Raw genomic sequence first — 20,693 nt, 5'->3', positions numbered from 1 at the left:
TCTTTCCATACATAGTTGTCTGAGGCAGGCTCTCCTGTTAAACCCAACAGAATTGAGAGAGGGTTGTTAGGCTAAGTCACAATATTGGGAAGAGGCAGGTGACCTCACATTCTCTGTATTGATCCCACAGGACGTCCATCTGTGACAATCACGCCCACAACACTACTTCAAGGTGAGGAGCAGGCCATTATGTGCAAAGTTGATGGCTATTACCCAGATGATATCATCGTTGCCTGGAGGAGAAACGGGAAGCCGCTCAAAAAAATTGAGGAGAAGAGTGACGGCACGTTTGCTGTGTCAGAGTCGTTCATGGTAACCCCTAAAGGCAAGGAGGAGGAGCAGGAGACGTTCTCCTGCGAGGTGAAACAGGAAGGATTTGCAGAGCCACTCACTAAGAATATTCAGTTCAAGATAGAAGGTATGGAACAACAGTTCTGAGCTGATGCAGTGCTGAGAACTCTGTTTGGTACGGGTGGGCAGGGAGGTTTTTGGGAAGGGTGGCACTCTTTCTTTTCAGTATTTTAAGGTTGTGTCAACTGAAGCTAGCCTAGACCATTCTTTACAAAAGTTTTTATATTCTGTAAATTCTCTTAAGGATTTGGAAGGTAAGAAGAGTAAACCACCATATGGAAACTGAGGACAAGATAGCCACCGTTAGAATTTTGGTCATGTAGAAGAGGGTTTAACCCTAGCAAAACTATAGAAGCAAGTTTGCCCTGTTGTTAATTTAAGTGTTTTTTGTAAAACGTACCTATTTGAGAGGTGCTACACAGTGGTTTTCCAAGCAGTTTCCTTCATATTGATTATTATTTTTATCTTTATTTACTTTTGTTATGATTTTCTACAAGGTAAACCCAGGAGTGCTGCTGAAGTAATTGGGATCACAATAGCCGTCATTTTGGTTATCCTACTTGTGCTGGCGTTCCTGTTCTACAGGCTTTACAAGAAATGTAAGGAGATCCTTTCTTGAGTATATGCCTGCTTTATCGCACTTCCTTTATTTAAATTAGTATAATTTTTTTGTCAAGGATCACTTTTGCTGATGATTTATAGTTCTTTTGTTCTAAAAACTGAAAAGAGTGACCACCCAGTGTAGTAACAGGAACCCTAAAAGAGGTGGTGAATGAGTAATTCGGACTGCTTAAAGAATCCAGGATTGGGCACAGAAGTGGCTTGGATATTAAAGCACTCGGCCTAAAGCTGAGTTCAAAGGCGTAAGGTGTTATTGATGAAAGTCACTATATTCTCTAAGTTTAGGTTCTTACTTTCTTTGCTGTATTAAATATGGCGTACACCAGCTAGGAGCTACACATGGAAAGATTCATTAAGTGCTATTTTCATCAACAGACCTGAGTGGTTCAGACGGAGCTTTGGGCCTTACAAATGTCTCCGTACTTATAGGTGCTGTTGACTACTCTGTAGTATCACAAAAGCAGACTGTAGACATAAAAAGGTTTGGGGCAGCCACCCGTATATTATCTCTTAGCTGCAAAGGAGAAGGAATTGCTTGTGATGTTCACAGGTTTGAGTCCAAAACAGAACTGACTGTAAAATGAAAAGATGGCTTTAAAGCCTGAGACAGGAAGTGACGTCATAATTGGCACCTGTACCGGAAGTGACATCATCATTGGTGCCGGTACCAGAAGTGACGTCATCATTGACGCCAGGACCTAGCGAGATTTCCCATGGATGATCTGCAGAAGATTGAGAAGGAGAGTTAGTGCAGCTCGTCACCCCCTGGTTTGGCATGGTAATACTATTCTTTAGGCCTTTCAGATGTCTCCCAATCGCACGTGTATGACAGTAGTTAAGCATCAATGATTTGAACTTAATATGTGCCGCTACAGGGAGCCGATGTAGTCAACTGAAAAGAGGACTGACATGTGCAGACCTTGGCTGGTAGAAAGCCAGAGGTGCCACTGCATTTTCAGTAATTCTCCACACAGGCTAGGACTCCTGCCAGCACAGATATGACATGGCAAGACCAAAGCCTGGACCAGGAGGTGGGTGGTGTACTCCGTCAGACACGGTCTGAGCTTGTGGATGTTGTTTAGTTTGAGTCTACAAGACAGAGAGACTGTTGCAACATGGTCAGTGAAGAACATCTTCTCATCAATCACCACCCTAAAGTTACATGCAAAATTTGGTGGGTGTCGATGATAATGAGCCAAGCTGAACAGAGATGGGGTGCTGAATAAATGGACTAGTTTGGATAATGGTAAGGTCCATCTTTATCAGGATGAGTTGAAGGTGGTGTTCCTTCATCCAGGTTGCAGTAGTAGTGAGCTGCGTATCATTGGCATAACACTGAAAGTAATTATCAGCAATACCCACCCTTCTTAAATGCTAGTCTTCCTCCCAATTGACTAAGACATTCACGGCACTACAATACCTCACATGTCCAGACTGGTGTGACTTTTCATCACTTAGACCTTTTTCTGTTGTAATTTTCATTTTGGAAAATAGAACAATATTCCATAACTAATTTCTGTCTAAAGTCACTTTATAATATGGTTAATACGTTTTAAATTTATTCTGTTGTTCTCATACCCAATGTCCAGGTTGTTGGCAATGCTGCCTTCTGTGCGTCATGCGACTTGCCACATCACTCAACCAAAACCTTCCTGAAATTCTCATAAATGATTACAGTTAGACCTAAGAATATTCTAGAAGACCTTCGTTTCAACATTTGTTCTTGACCTTAATATTTGCTTCATTTGATTACTTTGATGATCAACCCATTTCTACCTTTTCTGGTACCAACCTCAGCCTGACCTGTAACTATTCCTCTACTAGGTCTTTTTGTTTTCTGCTCATTTATTCCTCTAACATTTCAGAGTTGCCATTTTCCACTCTGGACTTAATCTTTTTGTCATATAATACTCCATCTCTCTCTTGTCAATCCACATAGATCACAAAAGAAGCTTCTTCATGTCTGATATCATTGTACCTTCAAAAGTATTTGTGGGTCAGGAGGTCACACTGGAGTGCTTCATCGACAGACACTTTAGGGAGGAGCCCACATGGTGGATTAAAGTCTCCGACGAGTGGGGCAAGATTTCATGCAACCAGGTATATGTGATAAAAAACACGGTGTGCAAGAGTTCAATTCTTCACAGGAACTTACAGAATGGCAATGGTGAGGAGCAATCTCTGATAAAGACCCAGAGGCCCCAAAAGAGACACACTACTTTGACTTTTGTTACTGATGTGAAAAAGCACGCCGATGTGGCTTTCAGATGTCAGATTACCGGCATATTGCCAAACTTGAAGAAGGAAGAGACCAAAACAAAGGAGACCAAGCTCAGACTTTTAGGTGAGTCTCATGTGTGACAGTGGTGGTCTGATGTGGTTCCGGTTTATTTCTCGGGATTGCAAATATGTGTTGATGAAAGAGTTCAGACCTTGGAACCGGAGGCTGAAATTGAATAGAGCTATACATTGAATCGGATTTCTGTTCTGATAAAACAGAGATACAGTTATTTTTGTTTTGAATGGAAATGCCATTTGGTTTCAGATGTAAGCTGAAAATGGTTGGCCTGTTTTCTTTCGTTGTCACGGGGGGACCTATGCCAACTGTATTGGACTTCAGGCCGGAATGAACTCTGGATAGTAGGACTGTTCATTACAAATCACACTCACACACACATTGATGGGATCGACCTACATTCGCTTTAATGCTCTACATGTTGTGGAAGATGTCCCTGATACAGACAGGTAGACATTGTTGCAAAGAACCACACACGTTTATTTACAGTAATATCTACAATAAAGTGAAGCACACAACCCAATACTCCCCCAAAGTCCAGGCCTCACACGATGCCTCTCTCTCTAGGTCCGCCTCTAGGTCCGTCCACTCCTCTCCTCTGAGCTCTGTTCTTCTACTCTTCCGACTCCAGCCATCGAATGGAGGGAGGCAGCCCCTTTTATCTTCACCCGGACGTGCTCCAGGTGCCTCCCAATGATCTTCTGCCAGCCTTCCCTGGTGTGGCAGAAGTGCCGGCTGTGCACCCAGAAGCACTCCGGGTGTTCCTGGTCTTTGTCCCCCCAGCACTTCCGGGTGTGTGTCGGAAGTGCTGAGGACCAGGGCTTTCCTGGTATCTGGGCGCCCCCTGGCGGTGACCATGGGCCCCTATAGGGTTGAGCTTCTAAGCTCTGTTCCTGTGCTCCCCAATGCCACCAGGACGGTTGCCCCCTCGTGGTCTGGAGGAGGCGTAATCCCTCCTCCGGTCCTTCCGGGCGTCCCGGCTGGGTACCACCTCCAGCCGCTTGCCACAATGTGTACGGACAATCCCACGAAAGCGTCCTGTAGTCAAAGGCAGAATTTTCTCTTTGTGGCTTCTCATTTAATCACCACTGCGTTCCGTATTACGTATGCTGTAGAAGCTTTAGTCTCACAGGATGAGAATACATGTAATACTGTGAATTTCCACTTGGGATTAATAAAGTATCTATCTATCTAATCTATCTAATCTATCTAATCTATTTTATCTGTCTGTTGTGGTGTGGAAGAAAACCCCCTGAGGAAAACGGAACAAGTTCAATTAATTAGATTCTTATTCAGTCACAGATGAGTTCCTGGATTCTACGTTACAAGGCAGACGAGCAAAGTTCAATTTTTTGATTAGCTTTTTATAATTTCTTCTTCCTCCTCCTTCCCCTTAATCAGAAAACATAATATCGTTTACTTAAGTATTTTATTTTATTACGCTAATGGGCCATCTGTTCTTATTTTTTTTTACTTGTCAGAAGGAAGGATCATCTTTCCTGTGTCAAAGAAACCGAAAATTGTCTTTGGTCAGCTTACTGCACCCTGTCTTATGACAGATGTCTTTATGAATAACCTGCCGTTATAGCAAAACGGCTTTGTCAGCTTTTACCCCTAAGTAGCTTGCAAACAGTTAATTTTTCTTTCACAACGGCTACCATGTAATTTTTGAAATTGTCTTTCGTAACCACGAAAGGATGCCACTGAGCCCCAAACACGGTTCTGAGTTCAAACAAAGGATATTTATTTGTTACAAACCATGTTACTATTAATCATTAGGCAAAATTTCCACCAGAATATAACAAACAATAATTTCCTTTCTTCTTCCTTCCTCCTATTGAGTGTTGCCCACTGCCTCCTGACTCTGACTCCCCGAGGTGTCTGGGGTGGCTTCTGGGGTCATGGCAAAGATCATCCAAAACACTTCTGGGTTGTGTGGAAACCAGGGCAGCACCCTCTGGCGGCACCGTAGGACCCTGACGGGGCTACGTTTCAGAACACCATATGAAAATTGAATAAAAACTGAATTTAATTTTTAGAACATCCTTGCAGTTATTTCTTCATCAATGTATGGACTCAATATTAATCTGTCTCAACAATTCTCTTTCTTCTGCCAGCATACCCCTCCATTTCAGCCATTAAAGACATTTCAGTGTTCCCTAATGAAAATGGGATGCTATGGATTAAAGCTTCAGACTTTTACCCTAAAGAGATCCGGTTCAAATGGCCAGATTCGGTATCGTCAGAGACGCAGAGCGCCAGTGTGGACAAACACGGACTCTACAGCACATACAGCCAATGCAAAGTACCCATGGAGCACCTCAGAGACCCCGAGTTTGAGCTGCAGGTGGACATCATTCACGACTCCCTGGAATTTCCTTGTACCAAGCGAATAAGGGGGGGCATCCCTGGTAAGACGGCTTCATATCTCAGTATAGATCGAGGTTATCTGAATTGCATCTTTCAAAATTATTTTTTATTTCTATACTAGTTTCACCTGTCAATTACTCGTCAGTTTATTTTTTGGCCAGTTCTATATGTGGTGTTCTTGACGACTTCTCTTAGTTTTGTTGACCTCAATTAGTTTTCATTTGGAGAAAATTATTGCAGTTTAGTTTTTGCTTTAACTTAGAAAACGGCTAATCCATCCATTTGTACGGAGAGTTGTCTTCTGAACGTTATATACAATTTATGTCACATGCATTGTAGCCGTGTCCACATACCCTTTGGGAATGTGAGGCAACTCAGAGGGCTAGCATCTAGTGTGCCCCATGCACACACTTTCTCCTGAATTTGAAGGGCGTCCTGGCCTGGTAAGGATGCCAGCTGTCCCTCACACTAATTAACAAGAATCTGGCTTTCTAATGTGAACAAGAAATTCTTGCAATTTTCTCTTTATACAGAGAAAGAATGGCTACCATTACATCTCATTTCAGTGCTTACAACCAATAAACACAATCTGCATGAGTTCAGTGATCTCCATGAAAATATCATAATGGTGTTTTTATTATGGAGTCTTCAAATAAAGGCAACTGCGAATCAGGAAAAATGTTGAAAAATGATAAAAAAAAATGAATAAATCGTTTTCAGACAGTGTGAAAAAACACTCACCCAGCTATTTAAATTGGCCTTAAGTCATCAAGTGTTTTACAGCTCTTCTCCTGCGCATCTTCTTGCGTTGCCTTCTTGTGTTTAGGATCTTCTCCAATATTTTGCCTCATCTGATTTCCTCATCTGGTTTTGGGCTTCTTTTCAGATACTTTCCCCTTTCTTCTTCATAACTTCTCTTTTTAACCAATCGGCAGTCTTTTACGTTTGACCATGTGTCCATCTTTTGTGTATTTGTCTCACTGCTCCATTTCCATCTTCTGATATTGTTGCTAGCTGACTGTTTTCTTTTTCTGGTCATCCAAGATCACTAAATGAACAGACCTGCTCGAAGAGGTGGCTAACCTTACCTGCTGAAATGGAGGTGAAGGTCCACTCATGGCAGGGTTTAGAGTGCAGTGCTGTGTCAAATAGCTAGGCAAGAATTTGATAGGACACAATGGTAAGTGATTAAAATGAAATGGATCTGAAATCAATGAGAAAGGAGAGTGGGATGCACACAGAACATCTTGGCCATGGATAGAAGTCAGCATTGAGGACTAAAGCTTTGTCTTGTCTGTGATTGACTATCATGAACAAGTCTGTTTACCCTAACTAACCCTACTGACTACTCACATTTGCTTCTCTTTGTTGTATCCTAGGCATTGGTGGCATCCCACTTGTATCAAATGTGAAAGTGACCTCACACTTAGAGATTGGACACCCGTGTACTTTAAGCTGCAATGTGACAGAGTTCTACTTCAGTTGCAGACCTGAGATAAAGTGGATCCAGAAGAGGATTAGCACCGAGGAGATTGTCACCCGTGAAGAAGAATACTGGAAACCAGTAGAATCCTTTTCTGGCCCCTTTAAGAAAGTTAACAGCATCTCATATTTGGTGGCCCAGGCTGTCTTCGTCCCTACAAGAGCCAATATCCAGGATATGGACTTCATCTGTAGAGTTGAACACCCGCTGCTGAGCACACCCATCGAGCGACACACTCAACAGCTCAGCGCAATTGGTACGGTTTGTGTTAATCCTGCTAGTCTAGAAATTGATAACTTGAGCTTCTGACTATCCTCACCTCTACGTCTTTTAGTATACATTTTACTTTCTCGTATATGAAGTATAGGGAAAGTATTGTAATCGTCCAAAAATTCAACATTGAGATTTTGATGAATCTCGACATTTTAGACCTCCCTGAGTCCAATCTACTTTCTCGTAGGGAAAGTATTGTAATGGTTCAAAAATTAAATTTTTAGACCTCCCTGAGTCCGAGAATACTATTTCTGGAATTATGTCTCTGTCTGTGTGTGTGTGTAAACATGATGACCTGCGTACACTTTCACTTAGGTGAACCAAATTCTGCACACAAGTACAGTGCATCCGGAAAGTATTCACAGTGCATCACTTTTTCCACATTTTGTTATGTTACAGCCTTATTCCAAAATGGATTAAATTCATTTTTTCCTCAGAATTCTACACACAACACCCCATAATGACAACGTGAAAAAAGTTTACTTGAGGTTTTTGCAAATTTATTAAAAATAAAAAAAATTGAGAAAGCACATGTACATAAGTATTCACAGCCTTTGCCATGAAGCTCAAAATTGAGCTCAGGTGCATCCTGTTTCCCCTGATCATCCTTGAGATGTTTCTGCAGCTTAATTGGAGTCCACCTGTGGTAAATTCAGTTGATTGGACATGATTTGGAAAGGCACACACCTGTCTATATAAGATCCCACAGTTGACAAGTTCATGTCAGAGCACAAACCAAGCATGAAGTCAAAGGAATTGTCTGTAGACCTCCGAGACAGGATTGTCTCGAGGCAGAAATCTGGAGAAGGTTACAGAAAAATTTCTGCTGCTTTGAAGGTCCCGATGAGCACAGTGGCCTCCATCATCCGTAAGTGGAAGAAGTTCAAAACCACCAGGACTCTTCCTAGAGCTGGCCGGCCATCTAAACTGAGCGAGCGGGGAGAAGGGCCTTAGTCAGGGAGGTGGCCAAGAACCCGATGGTCACTCTGTCAGAGCTCCAGAGGTCCTCTGTGGAGAGAGGAGAAACTTCCAGAAGGACAACCATCTCTGCAGCAATCCACCAATCAGGCCCGTATGGTACAGTGGCCAGACGGAAGCCACTCCTTAGTAAAAGGCACATGGCAGCCCGCCTGGAGTTTGCCAAAAGGCACCTGAAGGACTCTCAGACCATGAGAAAGAAAATTCTCTGGTCTGATGAGACAAAGATTGAACTCTTTGGTGTGAATGCCAGGCATCACATATGGAGGAAACCAGGCACCGCTCATCACCAGACCAATACCATCCTTACAGTGAAGCATGGTGGTGGCAGCATCATGCTGTGGGGATGTTATTCAGCGGCAGCGACTGGGAGACTAGTCAGGATAAAGGGAAAGATGACTGCAGCAATATACAGAGACATCCTGGATGAAAACCTGCTCCAGAGCGGTCTTAACCTCAGACTGGGGCGACGGTTCATCTTTCAGCAGGACAACGACCCTAAGCACACAGCCAAGATATCAAAGGAGTGGCGTCAGGACAACTCTGTGAATGTCCTTGAGTGGCCCAGCCAGAGCCCAGACTTGAATCCGATTGAACATCTCTGGAGAGATCTTAAAATGGCTGTGCACCGACGCTTCCCATCCAACCTGATGGAGCTTGAGAGGTGCTGCAAAGAGGAATGGGCGAAACTGGCCAAGGATAGGTGTGCCAAGCTTGTGGCATCATATTCAAAAAGACTTGAGGCTGGAATTGTTGCCAAAGGTGCACCGACAAAGTATTGAGCAAAGGCTGTGAATACTTATGGACATGGGATTTCTCAGTTTTTTATTTTTAATAAATTTGTAAAAACCTCAAGTAAACGTTTTTCACGTTGTCATTATGGGGTGTTGTGTGTAGAATTCTGAGGAAAAAAATGAATTTAATCCATTTTGGAATAAGGCTGTAACATAACAAAATGTGGAAAAAGTGATGTGCTGTGAATACTTTCTGGACGCACTGTATCAGGTACAAAACGTTGATTTCTATCAACTTTTGAGCTATTTCCACAAACCTGAAGTGGTCCTTTTTTTATTCATGCAGCTTCAGAGTCCGATTTATTCAACTTTACTTTTATAATAATTGTTCAATATATTATTAATTTGATTGGATTTGTTGTTGATGGTTCTTTAATGTACATAATATAAAAATATAATCATTGCCATGTGGTTTACTCCTCAATATCCATTCCCCCCCTCGAGAAAGTCGAGCAGAGACCACTCCCGATTTCTTTTAGAAGATTCTAACTCTATTGTTTCAATTGGCTTGAAATTTTGCAATAGTGTATTTGATATCCGCTCTCCACTTTTCTTAAAAAGAGTTTAAAAAATCCTTCCTTTCCCTCAATTAACCAACATCTTCACCCCTGAGTAATTATCATTTAATCTGGAGAGAGGGCTGCATCAGTGAATTCAAGTTATTCAACTATTCCACTTCACTTGCATTTTAGTGAATTTTTGATGTTTTCTTATTTGAAGTTGACTGCCCTGTACTGCAAAAGGTGCTAAATATAATTTTTGCAGTAATATGGCCAAAAACAGGAATGTGCGTTAAGTTAATAAAATTTTATTTCATTGCTACTGAGACATAAAGCAGATTTCGCAAATAAAGGTTGCTATGAAGCTGCTCGGTCAGAACTAGGGGTCCCAGAGAGAAACAATGATATTGTACTCTATATGGCCCACAGAGAGATGTTGTTCACGTTCCTTCCCCTATTAAATACAAAGACTAAAGGGATGAAGGGTAATCTCATGTTTGGCCAGAGTGGTAACATATAATTTGAAATAGACCCCTTTACCTTAAGGAGATTTTTTTCTGCCCCAGATGCCATCCAGAAATTTTCTTAAATGACCCTCAGCCACTGGGGGGGCTTAATCTCTGGATCAATGCATGTCCATCATCCAACAAGAGAACTTTATTCTATAGAAAATTTTATGAACTATGGTTTTCTTCTGTGAAGGGTAGCCAATCAGGGAATAAGACTTTGTAACGAGAAGGATCCAATCAGGGACTGGCCACGTAGTAAGCCAATCAGAGCGCAATTAGAGTCTGCATTTTGAAAACTCTCCGGTTGCACCCCTCGACACAGTAACGTTGAGCTGGAGTTTTCAGAAATCTACGGCTCTGAAGAGCATCTTAAAAAGTCTCAGTTTTTAAATGAAAATGTAGTAGTGGGTACCGCCTTACAGAGAGTGAATCATGCGCAACAAATAAAAAATATTTCATTGTCACTTGATAAAGTCTTCTACAATTTGGGAATGATTATTAATCAACTTTCAAGCAAAAAAGCAAAATCATGGAATCATGATTACATCTTGCCTGAAGAAGGGTCCTGAGTTGCCTCGAAAGCTTGCATATTATAATCTTTTTAGATAGCCAATCAAAGGCGTCATTTTGCTTGACTTTTCACTAAATTCATAATGGCTAACACGGTACAACACCCTCGTACTACAAGCAAAAAAGAAAAACGATAAAGTCCACTCCAACATTTTCTGCTCTCTCATGGGAACTTTCATCCTCTCTGGTGTCTGTAAAACATTTTTTGACACAACTCTGGTACCCTCACTCTACATTACGCAATACAACAAACCTGATGAGTTCTAATTGACAGAAGAGTGGTGGCCCCTACACTTTGCTGTGGCATTTTCTCCCTGCTTAAGGTCTGTTTTTCAAAATCTTCATGACAAATTCTTACTTGTGCTCTCTTTGCAGGGTCAATATGCAAACCCAATGTCTCCAAGCTGAAGATTATGTTACTTTCAAAGACCTACATGCTGACCTGCACCATTTCCGATTTTTACCCAAATGACATCAAGGTGACTTGGTGGGTTCAGGAGAAAGACACAGAAGCGATTCTTATTGAAAATGGACCAAAGTGGAAAATAAATGTGTTAAATAAGACCCCTTATCGCAAGCCTAACAACCTTTACACGCTCATCGCTCAGGCGGAGTTCACCCCACGCATTTTCGATCTGACAGAACACAAAATAATCTGCAGGGTGGAGCATGAATCGATAAATCAGTACGTGGAAAGAACATCAGATATTTTGAATGGTATGTGTCTCTTTACATTGAATATATTTTTGAGCAGAGATAAATATGTGTATGGTATGCCGACTGGGAAAAACCCGAAAAATGGTTGAATGGCCCGTTAATTCTTAATATTTTCATACGTAAGAGGTTCTCAATCCGCGATGACCTAAGTGTTGTGAAATCAAGATTGTAATGATTCATAAACAGAGCAGTGCTTTTGTCTGGTGCCCAGTTATTCTGGTAGAAAAATGAAATTGTGTGCCATGTCCTGAACATCTCTCCCCAAGTCCTTTAGTCCACTATTAGTCGCAATGTAGTTTATATGTTATAATTCTGTAAGCAGAAACAGACAGAATATGGTAAAGTATTGGGGAACCAGCCGGGTACCCCATTTAACAATGAAGGTGCAAACTAAAAGGAACAATCAAAAATGTAGACTGTTTTGGGTTCGGTGTAGCTTCTTGCTCAAAAGTTTCTCCTTCGTGAATTTCTACTCTCAACATGAGTGAAGTCCAAAATCAGCAGCGATTTCGGGCACCACGGTTGTTTAACCTCGGAAGAAAAAAAACATTGATTTTTTTTTTCAATAAGAAATAATGTTATTATGTGTTGCAGAAGCATGTAAATGTCACATTGTCAACATAAATACAGTAATCCCTCGCTGTATCGCGCTTCGCCTTTTGCGGCTTCACTCTATCGCGGATTTTATATGTAAGCATATTTAAATATATATCGCGGATTTTTTGCTGGTTCGCGGATTTCTGCGGACAATAGGTCTTTTAATTTCTGGTACATGCTTCCTCAGTTGGTTTGCCCAGTTGATTTCATACAAGGGACGCTATTGGCAGATGGCTGAGAAGATACCCAACTTATTTTTCTCTGTATCTCTTGCGCTGACTTTCTCTGATCCTGACGTAGGGGGATTGAGCAGGGGGGCTGTTCACACACCTAGACGATACGGACGCTCGTCTAAAAATGCTGAAAGATTATCTTCACGTTGCTACCTTCTGTGCAGCTGCTTCGTGAAGCGACATGCTGCACGGTGCTTCGCATACTTAAAAGCTCAAAGGGCATGTATTGATTTTTGATGTTTGTTTTTCTCTGTCTCTCTCTATCTCTCTCTTTCTCTGCTCCTGACGGAGGGGGTGTGAGCTGCCACCTTCAACAGCTTTGTGCCGCGGTGCTTCGCATACTTAAAAGCCAAACAGCCCTATTGATTTGTTTGCTTTTCTCTCTCTCTGACAAGATCTGCTCCTGACACGCACTCCTTTGAAGAGGAAGATATGCTTGCATTCTTTTAATTGTGAGACGGAACTGTCATCTCTGTCTTGTCATGGAGCACAGTTTAAACTTTTGAAAAAGAGACAAATGTTTGTTTGCAGTGTTTGAATAACGTTCCTGTCTCTCTACAACCTCCTGTGTTTCTGCTCAAATCTGTGACCCAAGCATGACAATATAAAAATAACCATATAAACATATGGTATCTACTTCGCAGATTTTCTTATTTCGCGGGTGGCTCTGGAACGCAACCCCCGCGATGGAGGAGGGATTACTGTACAGTAGGGAAGGCATGTCGAGTGTCCACTGCTGTACTGATGCAGATTTAGCACACCTCCTTCGAGAAATATGTTTTTAGGCAGTCGGCAATGTGCAGCCTGTCATTGCATGTTGGAACAGTAGTAACGTGTTTCATTGTGCATTTTTGTCATATTTTTTCTGTTGCTTGTGCTTCTGAGTACAGAATGTCTGTGCCTGAACTGCATGATCGACACACCCATTGTGTTATTGTACACTACCGCAGTGCAAGGCTTAATTACTTCAACAAGTTACCCTGTCAGAAACATCGTGAACATTGCTTAGGGGGCAAATGTCTTTCTTGTCCTTCTACTTGGATCACAGTCGTTGTGCATTTTTGCCATGATGGTACTTGCACCTCAGTGATCCCTTCATAGGGCCGAATTCACCAGGCATATCATGGGGGTTTGGTCGTACAGTGCGATATGCATCAGCTTCACTATTCGTGTCAACGTCTGAAGACCAATTCAGATTGACATCACTATCGCTTGGTTCAACTGTAGCGAGTTCCTCTTAAAGTAGGATGAGGAGTCCGGAACACATGAAAATCTCCTATTCGTAAGGAAGAATTAATTCTATCGGGAACAGAACCAGACCGAACCTTAGCCCCAATTTGATCCCCTCAGCTGGCGATGTCCTTTAGGAATTTACAAAAGGAAATAACCACCCAAACACTTAAGTTATTTAAACAAACACAAATATATATTATAAACAACCAAACAAAATGACAAACACCCTTTAAGCAATCCTACCCAAATCCGGCACAACTAAACAAATACTAATAATTATGACCACCCCCTAGAACCCTTCTATAATGCACTCTCCAGAAAACGGCAAAAAAGGCAAGAAAGAAAGAAAGAAAGAGAAAGAAAGAAAGAAGGAAATAGGACCATTTACAGACAGCACAAATATATTCACAGCACATACATATATATACATGTATATACAAATATAAATTAGACATCTCCACATGTTCCCCAGTCCCTTTTATATCAACTTTGTTTTATGTTTGTAATCCAACCAGCCTGGGAAGTCCGCAGATAAATCCAGTGTACTAGCCAAATATATTCCTCTGACTCATTTTATATATTGTGGAACGAGCCCCAGACACAGACAGGCAGACATGTTCTTTTGCACCACCACACGTTTATTTACACTATTACTATTTACAAGTCTTTAAGTGCCACACAAACCCCCAAAGTCCAGGCCAAACCACACTGCCTCTTCTTCAGACCGCCTCCTTGTCTCTCTTGTCTAACCTCGTCCTTCTTCCACTCGACTCCAGCCTCGAATGAAGGGAGTCGGCCCCTTTTATCCGTACCCAGATGTGCTCCAGGTGTGAACTGGCAATCTTCCACCAACATGCCCCAGTGTGGTGAAAGTGCCGGCTGTCTTCCCGGAAGCACTCCGGGTGTTCCCTGTCTTCTTCCCCCCCCCCCAGTACTTCCTGGAGTGGCAGAAGTGCTGGGGTCCAGGGTCCATCAGGCACGGGGACATCCCCTGGTGGTGACCATGGGCCCCTACAGGGTTGAGCTTCTAAGCCCTGTACCCGTGGCCCCCAATACAACCAGGGCGGTCGCCCCCTCGTGGTCTGGATGAGGCATGAGCCCTCCTCCTGTCTCCCCGGGCGTCCCGGCCGGGTAGGAACCCCAGCCGGGTGCCACAATATATATATATATTGCAAAAGTTTTACTGTCAAATAATGCAAAGAGTACGCGACACGTGTTTCGCCCTAATTCATAATAAAAGAAGCCATCTCACCGGCCTGGCAACGACTCTTTTGTAGAATGTTGAAGTCCGCCTCACCCAGGTGTATTGGCGTTAACGTCCGTCTGCCAGCATCAAAAATACAAAGTAAAGCCGTGCGCTCCAAAGACCATTCCTGGTTAGCCAGCACTCTCCTTTTCCGTGCGCCTGAACCATTCTTGTTACGGAGCCTTATTTGCTTTACTGATAGCTTCCTTTTTATATTCACCTTCCCAGCTCCTTCTTAAACAGTCCTTCTCCTTTTTTAAAATGCGTGCCTCCTTCCCTTCGGTTCTCTTTTTCTTCATTCAACAGCGCGTTTAGGCAAGGACCCACAGTCGTGGTTTGGCCCCCTGCTCCCCTTGAAGAGATATCCTCTGAGACAATCATTCCCTCTGACATCTATTCCAAAGGGAGCAAACGGCAGAAACAGATAAAAGCACCTAAAACAGGTAGCAACCGTTACACAACTAATGGTTCCATTTCAGTTTGTTCTAAAACCAACTTTACAGTTTTTCAATAATATGCCATTTTTTTGTTAAAACCTCTGCCTAATTCATGAATACTGAGAGTGGCAAAACGCATAGAAAAATTCATGATTATTTTGTAGTACGATGTTGTTTCATCTGCGGTGGGCTGGCACTCTGCCCAGAGTTTGTTTCCTGCCTTGCGTTAGCTGGGATTGGCTCCAGCAGACCCCTGTGACCCTGTAGTTAGGATATAGCGGGTTGGATAATGGATGGATGGATGGATGGATGGATGGATGGATGGATGGATGGATGGATAGATGTTATTTCATCCACAAGCTGGCACCAGAATAGAGTCCCAAATGTTATTTGGGTGTAATGCTCTGCATCTCATCAAAACAGGTTACTCCAATTAGTACTCAGGGTTAACCATTTTTACATAGAATTCTGAGCCAGAGAGACGCTTTGGGTTAACGCCAAAGAGGTTAAATAGCTCCTGGAATGGAAGGGCCGTCCCTCAAGAAGTGATGTTTGTCCTCTGTTCTGCGGGGAAGAGAGAACGGGCGATTAGTGATCGCTTTCGCCTCTACAAATTGGTCAGCATTTTTGCCTTGGTCAAGGTGTTTTGATGGTACATAAGTGCTTGTGTGTAACAATTTACTGTTTGTTTCTTCTGTTATGTCTCTAACTAAACAATCGATATGCTGATTAATAAGGGAATGAAGGAGAGTTTATGTGAAATGAAATGACTTCCCACTTGGAAGACAGGTCAAACACACATTAAAGGGCATCAGAAAAGGAAATGACCCACAACGACAAGATGAGCGCAAGTCGTCATGCTAGTGTGGTGAATTCAGGGGCAGCTTGATTTGTAGTATCCTCTGTATGTTTAGTGAATGTCCCAGAAGGGTTATTTTTCAGGGGTACCTGTTAAACAAGAGACAAAAGTGTGATTTGGGGAGAAATATGTCTGATTTCCCATCCAGTCCCACCCAGAGAGGGCTGACACAGAGAGAGATGGCAGTCAAGAGACCACAATATACCCTGATCAACAGATGGCAGCACGTTACCACTAGCTGGGGAAGGTGAGGCCAACTTAAGAGATGACTAACAGTAGGCAAGAACTCTCTCACTCATCTTATAGAACCAGCATAGGGTTAAAACCTTAAAGGAATAGGCCTGGAGGTGGCCTGAGACTCCTTCACCTTGGAAGACTACTGAAAGTTTCAGGGATCAGGAATAAAATGAGATGCTGGAATGGTCCAGTCTAAAGTCTCCTTTTCCAAATTAGGGCTACTTCTAAATCTGGAAATAGTTCTGGAGCTCAGCCAGAAGTATCAAAAAGAAGAAATCTAAAGCCACCTCATAACAGAACACGAGAACAGAGAGGCCAAGTTTGTGAAAGAGCGAGTGAGAGATAGGAAGCAAGAAAGGGAGTATCTGGTGTTACAGGGAAGTGGGAACGTCGCTGAGTCACTCCACTCAGTAGACATGAGGGTCTTAAACCGTTTAAGCAGGTCCAGAGTGGAAGCACAATTTTGTTTATCATTAATTTACTTTGTAGTTGGTGCTCTCATCATTGTCTTGATCTAGTGTTTAGTTGAAATTTTTCAAAGTTTTCCTTGGTCTCAAAAAATATTTTGCTCTGGGGATTATGATGACCAAGGAATTTGCTGGTAATATTTGCTTGTTTTTAATGTGAATCATTTTTGACATCACTAACATGAAATTGCGTTATCCTGCACCACTTAGTAAGCTCGTTGTTAAGAATGAGTGGGTCAGTTGCTGGATGCCTGTCCCCAGGGTCGTCAGATGTGACGCTATAATAACTGGAATTTCGATAACCTGGTATGATTCATATATATGTGTTTTTTACCTTTTTATTATTACACTAGTCATTTAGCCCATTACAATAACGGGCGCTAGAACAGTAGTGCATAAACATTAGTAGGAACAGTCTATATTAAATGGCAAGGGACTTTGACCTCATTCTTTTTGTTGGTCGTATTTTTCTTTCTTTCAGCCTTTCTTTTGTTGATGTTTACTTGCTGAGCTGAACGTTCTTCTTGGGCTGCCGCCGTGTATTGTGTGTCTTTAATTTTCTGTGACAGTAATACTGTCTTGTACGTCCGTAATATACCTTTAGTTTTCTCAGGCGGTAATACAGGCGTGTGCATCGGTAATATGCCTTTAATCTCCTCTGACAGTAATACTGGCTTGTATGTGGCTGTAATATGAGTCACAGTATTGTGTACCTTTAATTTCCTCTCGCAGTAATACTGGTTTGTATTTCCATAAAACGCCTGTAGCTTTCTCTGACAGTAATATCGCGCATCACACCGTGCCCCACGCATGCGCACTTCACCAGAACAGACACACACGGACACCTGGACACACACAGGGATTTTATTAAAGAGGATTATCAACAGCCAATACTGTATATGAAATATAGAGTTTTTGTATATCAAGGATTCAGATTAAAAATCCATTTTGGGGTATCTTGCTTCTGTCGAAAGCTTTGTTTTCTTTTCATTTTTCCCCGTGATGCCATTTTTGTTTTTTCTGCTGGTGTCTTTGCCTTGAGACATTTTGTTTCACACATCGACACAATTCAATGTGCTGATATGTGACGTCATCCGGATGATGGTATAAACCAGCGTTTCTCAACCTTTAAGTATTTACGACCCGAGTTTTCATAACAGTTTTAATCGCACCCCCTAATGTTTTTTTGAAAGGAGCCCACTAATACCAATTTGTTCTTTTTTTAATTAATGATATATCATAGATGCATATTTTATTATACCTACTTAACTTTTATCGACATTTATCTAACTCTATATTTATTTTTCTAGTATCAGAATGTAGTTTAAGTTCATTTGTTATGGTTTCAATAGATGTATTTTTCATATTTTCGATTCTTGCTTTCTTTTTTTCACATCTTCGCGCCGCCCTTTTTGTTACTTCGCGCCCCCCTAGGGGGTCCCGCCCCACAGATTGAGAACTACTGGTATAAGGATTGTCCACATTAGTCTTTCAGACTCCAAGCCTGACGGATGTATCTCCTACTCGCTTTGCTAAAAAGGCTTCTTTTCAGCTTCTTCCAGTGAACCACTAACTTTCATATTTTGTTCACACTCTTGTTTTGGTGAAAAGATCGGTACTGGCTTCTGGTATGGACCTTGGCCTGTTCCCAACCTCCATACCTCTTGGTCGTAATCATCTTCTTTATCTTTGTCTCTTTTGTGTCAGCTTAAATAGCTTCAGTGTCCAAGTTTGCAGAGACCTCTAAAATTTGTCACTTTGTGAAATTTGTGAGAGTGGAATGATTTTGGCAATGATTTCTCTTGTGTATGACGAGTATGATTTTGTTTCACGTTTTGTGTTTTTGTTAGTAATCTTCTTGTCTTTCTGGTCTGACCACAGTTTGCCTTATCATTTATATCCACCATCTCCTGACTCCCTTTCTCTGGTTCATCGACAAATGCGTGATAGACAAATGCGCGCCGTCAAAATCGCACCGACAAAAATGCGATAATTAGTAGTATAAAAGCATAAAAAGTTCTACTTAAATATGGTTTGTAAAACTTAATGTAGATGTCAATATTATGAGATATGAGAAATAAAACATTTTGCTATATATTACATGATACCTGGCTACATATTATTGGGTCAGCACAGTCAATAGGCTTTCCACAGCTTGTTGATACGGAGATTTTGATTTTTGCGATCTTGTCGGTGCGATTTTGTCGAAAATCAGTTTGCGGTTTTGTCGGCATGCATTTGTCGGTCGCGCATTTGTCGGCACGCATTTGTCCATCGCGCATTTGTTGGGTCACTCCTTTCTCCTATAAAAGCAGTTGTTTCTCACTGTAGCCATTACACCTTTTGTGGAATTTTGCTTTCTGTATTTGATTTTTATTAATAACATTATTTTTGACGGCACTTTGTCTCATTGTCGTCATGTTGGGTGGAGTATGTTGTCTTCTGTTATTAACATTATCATCTCCACTTTAATACTTTTGCTAGAAAATTAATATTTTTCTTAGTAATTTTTCCTTCATGCACATTTCCCTTGGATATATTAGTTTTTTGTTTTGTATTTGGTTAGATAATTTTCTACACTCATTTAATCATTTTGGTAGAACTAATAAGTTTTGAATGCCTTTGTAATAGCACTATTAAAATTCACATTTTTTTACTTTATTTTTTTTTCTTTAGCTTCCAGTGAGTTTGCAGACTTTCAAGCACATTATGAAACGGTCATCAGTTACTCTTTACCCTGAGGAGACCACCCAAGCAGCGGAGGATTATGACCATGAATGACCCAACCTACAAGGGAAGTGGCAGTGGTATGGAGTCGAGGCTTTGGAACGAATGGACTTGTGACTTTGAGATACAAGAAGGTGGTTGGTTTTGTTTGAAAGAGCTTATAACCTGTTGGGTCAGTGAAGGGACATGAATTCATTCTGGCATAGGTGCCCAAAAGCTGCAAGTGTGGTGATGGAGGGCTGACTCAGCAACATTGCACTGTGGCCAACACACTGTAAAAATGCTCTTCAGGAGTCAGTAAAGGACGTATGAAAGCTCAGTGATGTGGATCAGCTGACGCCACAAGGTTCAATCGCACACTGGTTCAGTGGCAGACCACCATGCAAGGAATGGGAGAGAAGAACCAAGTTGAGGAGAGTCTGTCAGGTGCAAACAAGAGAAGGAGTCAAAGGCAAAATAGTCAGTAGTATTTGGTAGTATTGGACCTCTTTGTGAGAGTCAGACAAAATTCGGGAAGTGCATCAGATGATTCATCTAGGATCACGCCATCGAAGAATAATTTATGACAGGACACACCATGAAAGCTGCTACAACACACACACTCTGGATGTATCATTAAATGGATTAGGCACTTCATATCGATGTCAGGCACCAATCGGCTTGCTGAATGGGAAGTTTTATCTGTGATGTCAAAAGTGTTTATGTAATTTGTATGAGCTTCAGATATAAAATCAGGGACACCATACACTCTATGAGCCATCCCCCTAGAACAAAAGGACGGCATTCCTTTCAGATACAAAACTTGGGTTGGGCTGGAGGACTGAGATATGGCTAAATAGGACTGGTCACTAAATCAGGAGATTGAACTACAACACCTCCATTGGTCCATGAGGTAAACAGGAAACTAAGGGACTTTCATAAGTTTGGTCTCATTCCCTATACACCCCTCTCTCTGTTCGCCATTTACCATCCCAAGTGGGCCAGTCCTCTTGTCGGCCATATTGAGACAGGTCATGCTGCCTGTTTCTGAAATCTTCATGGCCCCATTTAAAGGCCATGATAGAGCAAACTGCACGTCGGACTAGAGACCCATCAACAGAATAAGACAGAGAGTCACCTGGTAGTCTATTATCAGGTTGTATTATTGCTACCAAAACTCATTGTATTCGTTGTACTATTTTGGAAATATTATTTA

At 41.8% G+C, this 20,693-nt stretch overlaps 1 protein-coding gene across 2 annotated transcripts in view; it reads left to right on the top strand.

Annotated features, from left to right (window-relative positions):
- Positions 1 to 20,693, top strand: part of LOC114661822 (uncharacterized) — a 38,737-nt gene extending 18,044 nt beyond the window's left edge. Inside the window, exons 4-10 of one of the 2 annotated variants that reach the window (XM_028815025.2) lie at positions 131 to 418; positions 849 to 950; positions 2,912 to 3,316; positions 5,386 to 5,679; positions 7,018 to 7,377; positions 11,121 to 11,462; positions 19,448 to 20,693. In XM_028815025.2, the coding sequence (XP_028670858.1) occupies positions 131 to 418; positions 849 to 950; positions 2,912 to 3,316; positions 5,386 to 5,679; positions 7,018 to 7,377; positions 11,121 to 11,462; positions 19,448 to 19,512 (1,856 nt within the window). In that variant the 3' untranslated portion in view covers positions 19,513 to 20,693. The remainder of the gene's footprint in view (positions 1 to 130; positions 419 to 848; positions 951 to 2,911; positions 3,317 to 5,385; positions 5,680 to 7,017; positions 7,378 to 11,120; positions 11,463 to 19,447) is intronic. The other variant, XM_051934553.1, reaches the window with a different exon arrangement.

The sequence above is a fragment of the Erpetoichthys calabaricus genome, chromosome 12 (assembly GCF_900747795.2).
Source record: "Erpetoichthys calabaricus chromosome 12, fErpCal1.3, whole genome shotgun sequence".
Taxonomy (NCBI): domain Eukaryota; kingdom Metazoa; phylum Chordata; class Cladistia; order Polypteriformes; family Polypteridae; genus Erpetoichthys; species Erpetoichthys calabaricus.
Note: the sequence above shows the minus strand (reverse complement) of the source record. Positions and strands in the feature narration are given on the sequence as shown.